Consider the following 14,932-nt stretch of genomic DNA (forward strand, 5'->3'; position numbering starts at 1 on the left):
TGTTTGCCATTCTGCTATATGCAATGCTACAGAAACATTGATAAAAATATGAACATTTTTGTTTTTAATCAGCAAACATTCATCAAACATTATTACACACTGGCAGCACCACGTATGCATGCAGTACAATTTCAGAAGCAGGAAGAAAATGCCACTCTACATTTTCTTCCCCATACAGATCTCAACCAAAAAAAAGTTCCTCTACTTTGAAGGACTCACCATATTGAGAGGCTTTTTACAGTCCTAAGAGACAGCAAATCTCAATGAAAAAAATTATTCACATTTCAGACTGTGTGCAGTCTGCAATCAAACTAAAATCTCTGGGATCCAAAAACAATTATAACTCCAATAACTCTAAAAAACATAATTGCTGAGGTATCTCTTTGTTTTGGTCTTGGTTTCTGAGCAGCTTCAAGACCTAAAGGACCATTATACCTTCCTAACAAGGAATCCAAGGAAAGAACAATACATGCTAGGTTAGCAACAGGTTTGTGTTTCGCTTGACAAATAAAGTTACCTTTTACCACAAAGCATTCAGTTTCTTCAGCAAGTTGCTGCAAGACTGATGACCATTCAGTTATTATCAGATAAATATCCTGTTTAAAACTAATGCTATCAGAGATCCCGTTCTGTTCACTTATAATAACTCCTAAAACTGATTTTTCTCTGTGAAAATCAATTACATGAAAATCTTTGAGATCCTGAATATAAGTGTATTTCGTTTATTTTTTTATAAAATTAAAGCAAAGCACCAATTTGAGGACAAAATGACCCACTGGGTTTCACCATGACTTTCATAAAAATTATCACAGTACATATTAAATAGTTAGCAAGACAGAATGCTGCCTGTTCATTTTAAAATGCAGAGAATGAAACTCATTGCACAAGCAAAAGAGGGCCAATAATATAATTGCAACACTATGGCTGTATAGTCTGAGTTAATGCTGTTATTTGACATTGCAAGGCTATGCTCTCTCCCATGAGCCTCAATGAAGACAAGGTTCACTCTAATTGGTTCCAAAGCACAACCTACCAACAACAGCCTTCCTCAAGACCAGGAATGGTAATTTCCACACGACTGTAAATAGTGTTTGCAAACAATACAAACATGGTAATAAGAGGCTAGGTGGGTAATTAATGTGGTTACAAAGCAGCTTATTTGCATTTTTATTTAAAACTGCCTTCTTTAAAAAGCAGCTCAGATTTCTTTCTGCAAAAGGAGCCTTGGTTAAGGAATAGAGCAGTAATTACTCTCTTTAGGGGTTCTTTTATACATCCTTTAGGGAATTAGAATGAAAAGATAAGCAGAATTATAAAGGGAATCATGTAAAATATGAAATGCACTATAAACACTTAGTACTGTATTTACCATAAGCTAAGCTTGTCTTCTCCATTAATGGAATATATTACAAGCTACTGTTACAATCAGATTAATTGTAAAGATGGTTTAAAAAAAAAATATCATAACCAGTCACTTTAATTCCCTTTCTACACACCTCGAACTTGCAGTTAGAAAGAAGCTAGTGATAATACAACCCAGTCTATGTAAGAATGTATCTACCTGGACCCTATCAAATAGGAGTTTTCAATGTCAGCAATGCAACATAGTTCTGGATGATAGATTCTGGGAGAGAAAGGATCAGACAGGAATCAAACCCAGGTCACACTAGTGTGAGTAGAGTACCAAGAACACCAAACCTCTCCACCCTACGAGTTAAAAGGGACAAAGACTATGATTTGTTTCAAGATAGGTATCTAGAGAGATTTTTAACAATGTTGAGCAAGTAGCATTGAGCACAGTTGTAGAGTAAGCATAAAATGCAGTTTTAAAGTGAGGGAGGGAGTGACCCAAGATTTGTATTAAAAAGCTAATACGGCATTTAAACAGTATCATTACAAAGCTTTACTCGTGGTAGGGATTTTGTGACCCATAGCTCAAGATTAAGAACAGCATGGCTGTGCTGAAGAAACCAACTGCACGAAGAAATCACCTCAACATTTCCACTGAAATTTCTGAAGAAAAAGATATTGGTAAGACACCGACATCGTTCAAAATTACATTTTAAACCATGTATGAATTCATACATTAGCGCAAAATTCCAATCCAACCTAGAAACACAAGCTTAAAGACAGAATATAAACTATGTGTTCCATACCATTTATTCACCACTTTAATCACATTCTCACAATTTCTTCCACAAAGTATAAAAAGGTAAAGAAATTCTTTTCTTTTATTTCCTACACACATAAAGAACTCAGTTGAGTTCTTGAACCACTTCAAACTCCCTTCTACATTTTGCCAGACATTACTAAACTTTCTCCTGCATTTATGTTACCATCATCTGAGAAGTAATCATTCCTAAAAAAAAAATTTTAAATGACCATTCATCAATGTCTGTTTATGAATATTTCCTTAATTCTCACTTATTAAATTAGAGCAGAGATCTGAGAACTCAGATTTAGTACTAAATTCTTTGCTTGCCAGCAGCACAATGGAAATCAATGCAACTGTGCAGGGTAGTGAGTACAAAGTATAAGGAAAAGCAAAACTCTGCAAAGTACAGAACTGAAAGGGGTACCATGCAATTCTCCTGTACGTTGCCATACACATGCAAATACCAAAAAAATCCATGTTACACTGAGTATGTTCTAGCAAAACGAAAAAATTTTCATTTCTGGAGACATTTTCATGTAGATAAAAGCCAAAATACAACTACTCTTTTGAGAACTCTTCCTTTTTTAATCCACTTTCAGACATACCATGCATTACTATAAATCACAAATATCCAGTATATGAGAATCAAAATACTTCCAAGTTCCTATTACCAAATTGAGAAATTAAACATGCATCACATTAATTAAACATTTTTAATTTATCTATATTTACTGGAAATATGAGCCACATGAAGTCTTAAATGCTTGGCAAACGTATACCAAATCCTTAAAGCCTCTGGCATTCACTCACACTGACCAGCAGCCTGCTTTACATTTTACAAACATAATTACTTTAAGATATCAGTGCATTTATCTGGACTGTAAAACCCTGCCTGTTGTACAGCAATGGTGTGGGGCTAACTCCAGATGAGAACATAGGCATGGGGCCATTCAGCTGCAGCCAGTGCATCAACTCTTGTGCAAGTGACATCAGTATTCAGAAGGATGCCTATCCTTGAAAGTTAGGGACTTAACACATCTGCTATATAATTCAGACACTGTTTTACAGTGGTTTCATTGCTAACCATAAAAACAGTAACAGTGGAACTGTATAAACAAAACTGAACAGTGTTTTTACTGTAAAACATGCATGTAATATAAATATTTGCCTTTCCCTTTTCTCAGCATCTGTAATGAGAGCAAATTCATGCCATATGTTTATAGTGTACAAAAAATAGATCTTAACAATCCATCCATGCAAACGTTGGTTAAACTGTTTAATGTTTTTAACTGGGAGTTTTTCAAAACATGAATTTCCTCCCAAATCACTCAAAAGCTTCAAGCTCTTGTCAGTGGCTGCACTCAGTCATTTGCTGCAGTTTTTAGACAAATCTGGCAGAAGCAGCTGAAGATCATAGATTTCTCACAGATGAGAAGATCAAAAGCTCTGACAGGTGAGACATTCCACGTGGATAGCTACAGACCCAACACACACCTGCACACTGGAACAAATTGCCACCTCATAACACATCAGGAGACTTCAAAATGCTACATCAACTGCTTACCAGCACCTTAGTGCCTTACCAGCTCTAACAGTGTAATAGCAGACTGTATTATACTCAGTTTTGATCAGTGCTGCATATACATGCTACTTCTACTTCAAATTATGTCTATTATTTAATAGTTTACTTTCCACCTGCACCCAGAAAATACCTTTGCAACACACATCCCTTTCACAAGGTGTCTCAGTTGAGCACATTCCACCCAGGAACTTACTGAACTCCTTAACATTAAGGCCAAAATCATTCCCACTGCTCTCAACCAGTATCAGTGACAGTAACATCTAAATAAGACCAACATGATCCATTCTCTGAGAGTAAGATGAGGGTTGATTGTATTCAAATTACAGTTAATTGAAAGATTCCTTCATTTCAAAAGAGATCCGTATCACATTCAAAAAAAAAAATCACATTCAGCAATGGCAGTAATGTGTTATTGGAGCACGTATGGCCTCTTCCTACAAGGGGTTTTCCCCATAGCAAGGTTTGGATAATTCCTTTTACCTTGGTGCTCCAGCATGGCCTCTATTCAGAGCACCAGAGAATGTATACTATGCTGCAATGATGTGTGCACTAATAACATATAGCTTTGGAAGATCATTTTTAGAAACAACACTATTCTTTATAACAACGACTTTATAACACAACTATTCTTTATTACAAAAAATGACAGTAATGGAAATAATATTTTCACAGGAATGTGTGCTCTACAGTACAACATTCAAAGAGATTATTTAAGACCTTTTATTTCGCACCCTTATGAAACTCTAATTCTGTGCTCTGCACTGTGGCTCCATTCCATACTCACACACTTCTGAAGCTGACTTCTTGACATTTTTCTATAAGCATGTGTTACTAATCAGGATGAGATGACTCCACTGTATCATCCACTTGAGCAAATTTCCAGTAACAACTTATTTTGTTGGTTCAAAAGTCACAGTATGGAAGGTATGTATTAAAGTTTGATGATCTATAGAAATAGCTCTGAAATTAACATCCAGTATATAGAAAAGGGTTTGTTTTTCTTCAAATTAGCATCCATTTCTTTTGAGAGATTAGAGTAATATTTCACAGAGCTGTTTCTATCTGTATTCTTGGTACATATATGAAGAACAGTAATCCAGAGATACCAGTGGAGCTGCAACACTACTTGGGTAATGAGACTTCCTTCCTTGAGGAGGAAACCAGGAGTACTTTACACACAAAAAATTGTACCCACGTTCTCTGTAAGCGCACCCAATTTGCTTCTTATCTCTCTGTTCTTTGCAAAATTACAATTGGAGTACAAAGACTCAGTTATCAGGTTTTAATTTAATTCAGTTACTTAATCAGCAAGAATATAAATCACTCATTAGGTAGAGAATACTTTGGGGGAAAGCAATATAGCAAGTAGTCATGTTTACTTTGTTAGTTTTCTTCACAGCCATTCTCTCTTCTCGTCACATCTATACCTTGTAAGCTTCTACACATAAAAGAAATCCAAATTTTCTCTTTACATTTTAATCTCATCTTTGATGTGTAGCTGTAGGCTTAACACTGAGGAACGATAACAAATGAAATATTATACTTTTTTAATGTGATATATTTAACTTGCAATTTATCTTTTAATATCTATTTCAGAGACTATTTGACAGGAGTAAATAAACGAGGGCTTCCTGGCAAGAAAAACTGTGATTTATGAAACATTTTATTATTTGTTCTCTTAAGAACTTTCTTGAGAATACTGCTAACATCATGAGCTATGCAGTCCTATCCCACCATCTTACTCATAGTCAATTAGAAAACTGTATCAATAATAATGTAAAACAAATTACCTAGCTTCTCTTCCTGAAGCACAGATTTCAATGTTTGTCAAAGCATCTATGTGTACAAACAGCCCTGCAGTGTTTTTCATTAAGCCTTGAAGTCAATTAAGCTACGAATTGGAACAATCATTCCTTCTTTACAAAGTATTGATATTTTTTTCTTGGCTGCTTTCAAGCCTTTTCACTACTCAAGGAGAGATTTATGTTTGACAATTTCTTTCTGATTAAAATGAATCATAACTCTAGAATTCTAATTTCCTCTTTTCTGAGCAAGAAATTATCAAACAGTTTTAAATTGATTTGGAATGTCATCGTGCATGAACAACATTCATTTTTAAGATATCAACTGTAAAGCTATACTGATCTCTCTCTTATCTGCTTTTATACACTTTCTCTTGCATTTTCTCTATACATTTAAAGACATTGTACAAGTATAATATACCTTTCTAAAAAAATTATATATGACAGACTAGCTACATCAGTTACATTAAAACTTGTCACAATGCTTTACACACAAAGCAATTACCTCTCTATTTGCAACATTAGCAAAAAAATCCACTTCAGTAGGAAAATAACTGAATCTTGCAAATAAATGCCAGTTATCTAAAGTAATTTGCAGGTTTCTATGGCTCACCCTTGCACAGGAAGCTCAAACTTTCTATAAAGCAGCTTTTTTGACATAGATTATTAAGATCAGTTTTCTAGATTTGTCTCCAGTAGTCAAATAAGATCAATGAAAACTTATTTTGAAAAATCCAGAATAATAGGAAAAAAATGATTTCTCTCATCATTCCTCCTTCTTTCTCTAAATCCTAATAGCTGGATTTTTGGTGCATGTTGCTTTCCAATTTTCACACATAACCTTACTTTTCAGCTTTTACCATGTAGTTCACTTCAAAAGTAATGCCTCCTGTAGTTTCTATTGAAATAAACAACAGATACAAAGAACACAGTAACACTATTTGATAGAGAAAATTCTCTGCTACAACATGCTATTTTCAGCATGTTCACCATCATTAATTCTGCATTTTTGACAGCAATGAACAAGAGCTGCATGCTGCATTCATAACAGTCTGTACCAGTGGAGGTGACCCATTGCTGCTGTCGCTGCTGCTGAAATTCACCACCCACTGCCTCGTTGTGCTCCATAAACATTCAGCAAGCTATGAATGTCAATGGGTGCCATCTTTTCTGCATGGAGAAATTCAGTTTCCTCTCTTTGCTGCATCTGCACTTCCATGTCAGACACCATTTTGTCAGTCTGCCCCACTGCTGCCATGTGTCACACGGCAACAAAATGGAAGGGAATATTGGTGGAAGGTTCATCCTCTACAGCCATACCACCAACATCCACCTCTAACATTGTGGGAAAAGATAATAAAATAGGAGGCATTACTTTCAGAGCAGACCTTGTGCAAGTTTCGTGGCTTTATTTTCATACAGATCATCAACTAGATAGTGGTACCAAATTGTAACAATGTCAGTTTATATATTTTTCAGTCTTTTGTCTTCTTGCAAAGAGCTCTAGTTACTTCTTTCATAAGGAATCACAGATGTTCCATGAGATAACAAAAGGCATAAAAAAGGAAACATTCTCTGTCAGAAATTTAAACCTCAAGTTTTAAGGCATGCTGTCCCACAGAAGAGCCAGCACAGCATGCACATGGCTTTTGGTAATATTTTTGCTATAATTACAGAAGTACCTATTTTATTTCTAACACAGTACACTTGAAGCACTTTTAGGACAATTAGGACACTAGCATTCCACACAGCAGCAACTTTTCAAGTTGTAAAAATGTACTTCTGCATATTAGAAGTAAATTTGGGTTTGGACATTCAGTTGAAAAGCAGGCGCTTATTAAACAAATTTCTATGCTTCAACATATTGGACAAAGACTGTATTTATAGCACAGCTCAGAAACAAATTCAATGCAAGCAGGTAGCACAACTGCTGCCAAAAACACTGAGCAAAATGAACATGAAGCTTTGTAAGGCTGCATCTTAAACGGCTTTATTTATTTATTTATTAAATTGATTCCAAATTGAAAAGTAAAGCTCAAGTAAACCCATTTCCTTTTAATTATTTTGCTTTCCCTAGGACCAAGACAAAATACTGTGGATATTTTGAAGTCCTTTATAGAACAGTACTTCCAGCCAAACTTTGAGAATTCATCTGAACCTTATAACATATGATGTTAACATTTTTCTGGAATCCTAATTTTAGGAAAGAATTACCTATTAATAACTTCCTGGTCTGTTCTGACATCTATAGGCTAAAAAATAATATTTTACGTCAATATTTTAATATTAGTATCAATTAACCAAATTAATCTTTGTCTCTGTTTTCAATAAACAGGGCAAGTTCTGTGTTTTCCTCAAGATTGCTTACAATTCGATGTAAATTTTAAGCTTCTTGTAATTCATCAACTAATTCTCTCCTGGTTACACATTCCAAGTAATTAAAGTTCAGTAATAACTTATTCTTTCTGCTCCAGCACCTGCATTTCATTTGTTTATTTTCCCAGAGTCATAAATCTGAAGGACTGTCAAAGTGCCATAATATTAGCGCAATAATCAAAGTTAATTAGTCCCTCTTAATAAACAACAACAAAGCCATTACAAAGATGCATTGAAGGTCTTCCAGCTACCCAGTTTACAGATGAGATTATTTTCTGAACAATTAGAATTTGAAAACTGTTAGTAAATAAGTGTAGTGTTTCTGAAGTCATTTGAAATTCAGTGATCTTCATTCAATTACAAATTCATTAACTTCTGGTGAAGCAATACAAGCCCTAAAACTAGTACTCCTAAATTCTCACAGCCTTCAAAATGCTTAAGATAAGCTTAGAATTAAGGGAGCAGTGTGGTATTTTATGGTATTACACACTAAAATAAAAGAGTGCTGAGTATCTATTATCCTAAATTAAAAAAGAAAAAAATCATAGAATGGCTTGGGTTGGAAGGAATCCCAGAGATCATCTAGTTCCAACCCCATGCCACAGGCAGCTTTGCCAACCACTACATCAGGCAATAGATGAGGCTGCCCAGGGCTTCATCCAACCCGGCCTTGAACACCTCCAAGGATCAGCCAGCAGAATATCTCCCAGTGCAAGGCAACAGACAGGCAAAACTTGAAGCCTTATGCCCTACGCTCACCCATAAAGGAATTCTCTTAGAATTTCACACCTTTGAAGCAAACAAAAAGATAGCCTTAAATGTGAAGTAAGGAAAAGATTGTTTTGCTTCTCAATTCTTTACTGTATGTCGTTAATATCTTCCGAGCAAGAGAAAAATATCTAAAGCCAAAGATTTTGTTTCTTGAAGAAAATTGTGGTTACAAAAGTTAGCAGCATTATAAGCATTACTTGTTTAGAAAGTTAAGTGCAAAACAAACAATGCTTGCTAATAAATATCTGTAGACTAACTATGTGTAAATATTAATAATACTGATGTTCCTCCATATCCTCTGGGAGCAGCCAAAATATTTTCAGAGATTGAGAAACAGAGCTAGAACATTTATCACTGTAATTCTAGCAGGACAGAAATAAAATTCCAAGAACTTGACCCTACAGTTTATTACTTAGAGCATACAGAACTGTGTCAACAGATTAACTCCTGAAGACAGCAATCAAAACAAGCTTGGACAAAACTAGCCTTACTAGCAAGTAAATGTTTGTATAAGGAATAAATTAAGAACACTGGACACATTAAAATAAGGGCCTTAGAAGATCTCCCAAAAAAGTAGGGAGAGGAGAGCTAGAAGGAGGAGAGAAAGAAGGGAATAGAAGGTACTAAGGGGCTTGTATTTGTGTAACAAAATGGAAGAAAAATAAATGAAAGAGGGAAGAGATGTGAAGGAATTGAGACAAACTACCTGCAGCAGTGGTTCTGCCTGATGGACAGGGAAAGGAAAAAAACCCCTTTGTTTTTTGAGAAGTATGATTCCACGTAATCTCCTATAGTACAAAAACTGCAGGCAAACAAATGGCTGTCTGATACCTCCGTGAGTACATTCTCCTTCAGCTTGTTACAGACTTTGGTTCTGGAATTACCCTGTCCTTTGAACTATGCAGTGCGCCTCAGTGGTTCTTTCAAACTTACAAAGCTTTTGTATATTCTTATATAACAATATGTCAAGCCTTACAATCCAGCACAATCACATGAAATGAAAAATCACCACCACTGAAGCAGAAGTGACCAAACAGTATATTACAAAGCAAGACAAATGCCCTTTTCCTTAGATTCTTCCATGGCAACGTAAGTACCTATTTAACTGCTTGTGCATCAAAAAAGAATCCATATACTGACAAACACAGTTTAATGTTGGACATTATAAGCATTCACTTACCCATTCCTCAAGAATGCGCTGTACAGCATCGTTGCCTCTTGACATATTTCTGCAGGCCAGGATAACGTAAGCCCCATGCAGCGCAAGAGACTTGGCCGTTTCAAAACCTACGATAAAACATTTTCCCAGTCAGAAACATATCTCAGTAACAAAAGAGAGCTATATCATTAGAAGAACAGGTGAGGCACATACTGAAGTACTCTAACACTACCTGCTGCCTGACTGTAAGCTTGCTGGTCACCTGGACCCAGCTGCTCCAAGTACAGAGAAAGAAGTACAGATCACTTTAAGCAGGACTACAGTTGCATACGTTCTGCTCGACAGGCTTGGGAACTTCAAAACACAGATTCCAATTTCTCTTTCTACCTTCATCAGTTAACAAAGTAGAACTCTACTTAATTCCTTACTTGCTTGACTGGGAGGGATAAGCAGGAATAAGCCTGAATAGTAACACTACAAACCTGTTATGTCTGGCAAGAGCACAGTGAAAGTGAAAGAGTATTGTAAGACCAAGTTCCAGGTGCTACAGATGCATTTAGCCTTTGGCTCATCAGTTTGAGAGCCACCTGTGGCAGCAGTGATCACCCAGAGGGACCAACAGTAAAAATCACATGGAGGTAATCACTCCTTCTTCACAGCATACCCAACCTGTCAGACACTTCTGCCAAAAAGTGCAGACAAGAGAAATACCAAAGTGTCAAACCACTCCTGGGAAAGAGTTGCCCAGTTATCTCTTAGAAAATTAGGTTCTACCAAGATAGATTATAATCTACTACAGCATTTTATTATATAAGCAGTTTAAAATCTTTGCTAAGATTTTGTTCAAATGATCTGGGTACAGTAACCTCATTTTTTCACCACTTAATGCCTAACAACTTCTCACAACTGTCTCATGAATAACCAACTACGCACTTTTGATACACTGGGTACAGTATCGTAGACTAAGTGGTTCACTGGATTAACCTGATGACACAATGAAAAACTAAGCCATGAAAAAAAAAAAATCCTTCTTTTGGGTAAACCAGTGGACATGACAGTCTGCAAGCACATTCTTTCCAAATCTGAAACAAGAGGAAAGATAATTCACATTTTACTGCAGTGCAGCATTAATGAATATCCCTTTTTTTTTTTTTTTTTTTTTAACTTTCACACACACAGGAAAAATATACAGTGAATTTCTAAGCCTCTTTATAAACTTGTTGGCAATACTATTAATCAGTTCTTCCCTGTTCTCAATCTGGGAACTTAATTTCTCCTTTCCAAAAAGGCACTTCAGATTAATTTCCATTTGTTAATTTGGAACTGTCTTGAATTTAATGAGATCAATTCAAACTATGGAATTATCCACCAAGAGCTGCAGCTATCCACCTCTGCATCATATGCAAGCTATGCAAGTGAGCGCTGTTTTGCTGCCCAATTCATTAATGAAAAGCTGCCTAGAAGCCAGTCCAAGATAAACTTTATTTAATTAGAAAGATCTGTGACAATTTACAACAGGAGACTGATGAGTTCTTGGGAGCACAGAAAGCTTATAAAGCACAGAGACTTGAGCCAGAAACTAGGTTTCTATTGGGGTGAGCTATTCCATGTTTGTGATCTATTCAATAGTACCACTGGGTGCCCATTTCCATGGAGAACTCTAACAATGGAACTCTTTGAAAGAAGCATAACATAACTTAATGAGTTCAAATTAGACAAGCTTAAACTAGAAAATGAAGAATCAAACTGAAATGCCCAGCAATTTAAGCATGTGAATAAGTCAAGGAGAAGAGGTATTTGTTTTAGCTTTATAATATTTAAAGCATGTTCATGTTTTCATTTTAAAATTTGTTTACCAAAAAAACCTATTAAGATAGGCTATCTCACTTTCAAAACACCCTGGAGCAACAAAACTCAGAGCATAAGATGTAACTTCCATTATAGAAACAAGAGACACCAAGACAAATTTAGACCATTTTCTGCAATTACATACTTATGGTATTTAAGTCCAAGTAATTTTCTTCCATCTCTTTTAAAGCCATTCATTGTACCAAGCAGCTTTAATTACCTGGGTAATTCACTGCATGCACATGAATTCAGCTACAGTATGTGCAAAGATTTCCTCTGTTCCTAATTCTACTTTAAGTGTATTTAATTAGAATTTTTCATATAACTGAAGTAAGACATATTGTACCACAGCACTATTAGCTAACTGTATGCTTCCTGTTTTGCACAAAAGAAAACACTGCGTTCTTCACATCCTACCATATTACTAAAACTAGAGAAATGCCTGGAATATTTACTGTACTGTTATACAAAGACAGCCATTTTAATTTGCTGGGTATGATGATGTTTAGCTAACCACATCCCATGTCACACTTTGCACAAAATAATAAATTCCATGTCATTCTCATTTACGGTTAATAACTTGATTATAAATTAAACTGAAAATGACTGAAATTGAACTAATTACAAACTCCAAATTCAGTTAATAATACCACTTTGATTTTTCTTGCAAAGCCAGTGACTAAAACCCTCCCTCTAGTACTTACTCCTCTTGGCTCCACCAGAGGATTATTCTTCACCCACAGGCAGATGCATTCTGAATCTTTCCACGAAATTAAGTGCTTAAAAACCCTCCGGTTGAATTTTTAACCAGCAGTCCCTCCTTCCATTCAAAATTCATCCACAGGTCAAGTGGTGATGGATCCATCACCACAACATTTGTTATGTTCATATTATAAATTACTAACTCATTCATACACAAACTGTATTTAGAACAGTTAGATTTGTGCAAAGAGAGAAAAATAAATCCAGGTATCCCAAACCACACAATTACTCCAATTCAGCGACCGAATTATTAGCTTTGTTTGGGATTGCATATAACCATTATGACTTGGTCTTTCTTTCTCCTAGTTTGTGTGAAGCACAATCTTTCCAGACTGTCTACGGCATGAAAACTATCAAGAATAAGAGGCAACATGATGACTGCATCATAGAATTCACTAGGGATTAAGTTAGAACTACCTATTGAATTGCTCAGCTCTCTCAAGAGGGCAGCATTTTTAGATATGTCCTTAAAATAGATCTAAATAGTCTGAAAGCTCCTAATAAGCAGTGAAATTAATTAGCTTCACACTTTATCAAGTAACTAGGCAGGAGCTTAGAAAACTGCAATTTCAAACTAAAATTCCTGAAGTAAGATTTAGGAAGTATCTTGGTTTTCAAGCCCTTCTTATAGCTTTAGCTCTTTGTTTCTCCTGCAGAATTTAACCCTTCTTTCCTCCTTCAGTGTCACATACATAACAGAAAGGGAGAGAAGCTTCTAAAATAGTGGAAAAGTTATCAACAGACTCATGCTGTTAAATCAAGTTCACCAAAACTATTTGTGCTTCAGCAAAATGGAGCAGTGTTTTCAACACACAGTAAACCATTTTAAAACCTAAGCCTCATACAGGGACTGAGTATTTTAAGTACAAAACCATTCAAGTTCTAGGAAGAGAAACCTTACTTGTCTGAGAGAAAATACATTAATCAAAATACATGTTCAATGTGGTTTCATACAACAAAGTTAAATCACAAATATAAAACAAACATTCAAGAAGAGTCATAGCAGGATAAATAAAAAGAGAAATTTACATAATTATGTGAAGGAAGTGCATTGTTGATGGAATAAAACAACCTCAATTCCACCCATAAGAGTAACTCACAGAGTTCAAAAGAACCCAAACACTTCTTAAAATAATTTTACTTGCAAAGTTAAAAACTTGAATACCCTTTCATAGAGAACATACTGCATCATCACCCATTACATATTATTTGTGAGTTTGTTATTTCAGGGGTTGTTGTTGCTGGGCTGGGTTTTGGTTCTTAGTGTTTTTGTTTGTTTATTTAAAAGCATGTAAAACCTCATTAAAAACACAGCACATAAGAATGCACATGAACATTAAGGATTGCCGGTTACAAAAAACAAGGTAAATGCTTCCCAAAATGTGACAGGAGAACAATATATATGCCGGAAAGCAACCACATTATATTTAAATTTTAAATACAATATATTGTTCAGCAAACATTTTCTAAAACTAAGATAAATTTCAAGTGATTACTCTGGAAATTTTGAGAGGTATGAGCTTTCTGAGGTCACTGCTCCTGTTCCTTAACGAGTTCTAATTTGACACTCTGAAATGACAACCCTGTTTCAGAGCTACATTAAGTAAATACTATAGCACAGCTTTTCACATCAGCAGAGAACATTAAAGACTGATAGTAGAATTAATAAGAGCTACCTGAACAGTAAGTGTATGAGATTTCCTCCAGGCATTTAAAACCTTTCAGCCCTTTATTTACATCAAAGACTCAAGAACTAGCATCGGATTTCATTTTTCATAGTCTATGATTTTTCAACACCATACTCTCACTTTGTCTACCCACAATTGACTTCTGTCAGTGAATTTGGGGACAGATTTTCAGCTAATGGTCTCAATTAATGAGCAGTATGCATTGTTCAATTAATGCCAACTCAACGTAAGCCAAGTGAGTGTATGGGTCTGTCACACAGTACAACCTCCTCTATAAAACAAAGAAAATAATTCATTGAGTGGAAAAGTGATCTGATGATTTATTAATTAAGGGGCACTACAGAACCCACTTACCATTAGCTTGTAGAGGACTTTGTAAAGAATTTGCAGCAGGCATTTAAATGTTTGGAAGTAGCTTTCTTAGCATTTTTTTTGTTTTGTTTTGTTTTTATTCTAAACATAGATAGGAAATTTTGAATACACAAAAAGAAATTCAGAAACATTTCAGACTGCAAGACTTTCAGCTTCTCTGCCTTCTCTGAAACACTCCACAAAACACTGGATCTGTCACTTACAGCACACATGAACAGCAGAGTTGACATCTTTCTTTCCAAAAGCTCAGTCCTCTTATTTAAAAGCCTACAGGGTTTGTTTGCCTTTAGCTTCTTGAAAATGATTTCTTCCCTTCTCTCCATTGATAGAAGAGTTCTGGAGGCCCTGAGGTTCTTCCCATGTGCTGCAGTAACAATTTCAAGCTGTCACAACTCCAGCCTTTCTTGAGCCCTATGT

At 35.5% G+C, this 14,932-nt stretch overlaps 1 protein-coding gene across 3 annotated transcripts in view; it reads right to left on the minus strand.

Moving 5' to 3' along the window:
* Positions 1-14,932, minus strand: part of WWOX (WW domain containing oxidoreductase) — a 468,578-nt gene that overhangs the window by 434,632 nt on the left and 19,014 nt on the right. For all 3 annotated transcript variants that reach the window (XM_048959036.1, XM_048959035.1, XM_048959037.1), the window contains exon 5: positions 9,867-9,973. In XM_048959036.1, coding sequence (XP_048814993.1) covers positions 9,867-9,973 — 107 coding nt within the window. The remainder of the gene's footprint in view (positions 1-9,866; positions 9,974-14,932) is intronic.

Source organism: Lagopus muta, chromosome 12 (assembly GCF_023343835.1).
Source record: "Lagopus muta isolate bLagMut1 chromosome 12, bLagMut1 primary, whole genome shotgun sequence".
Taxonomy (NCBI): Eukaryota; Metazoa; Chordata; class Aves; order Galliformes; family Phasianidae; genus Lagopus; species Lagopus muta.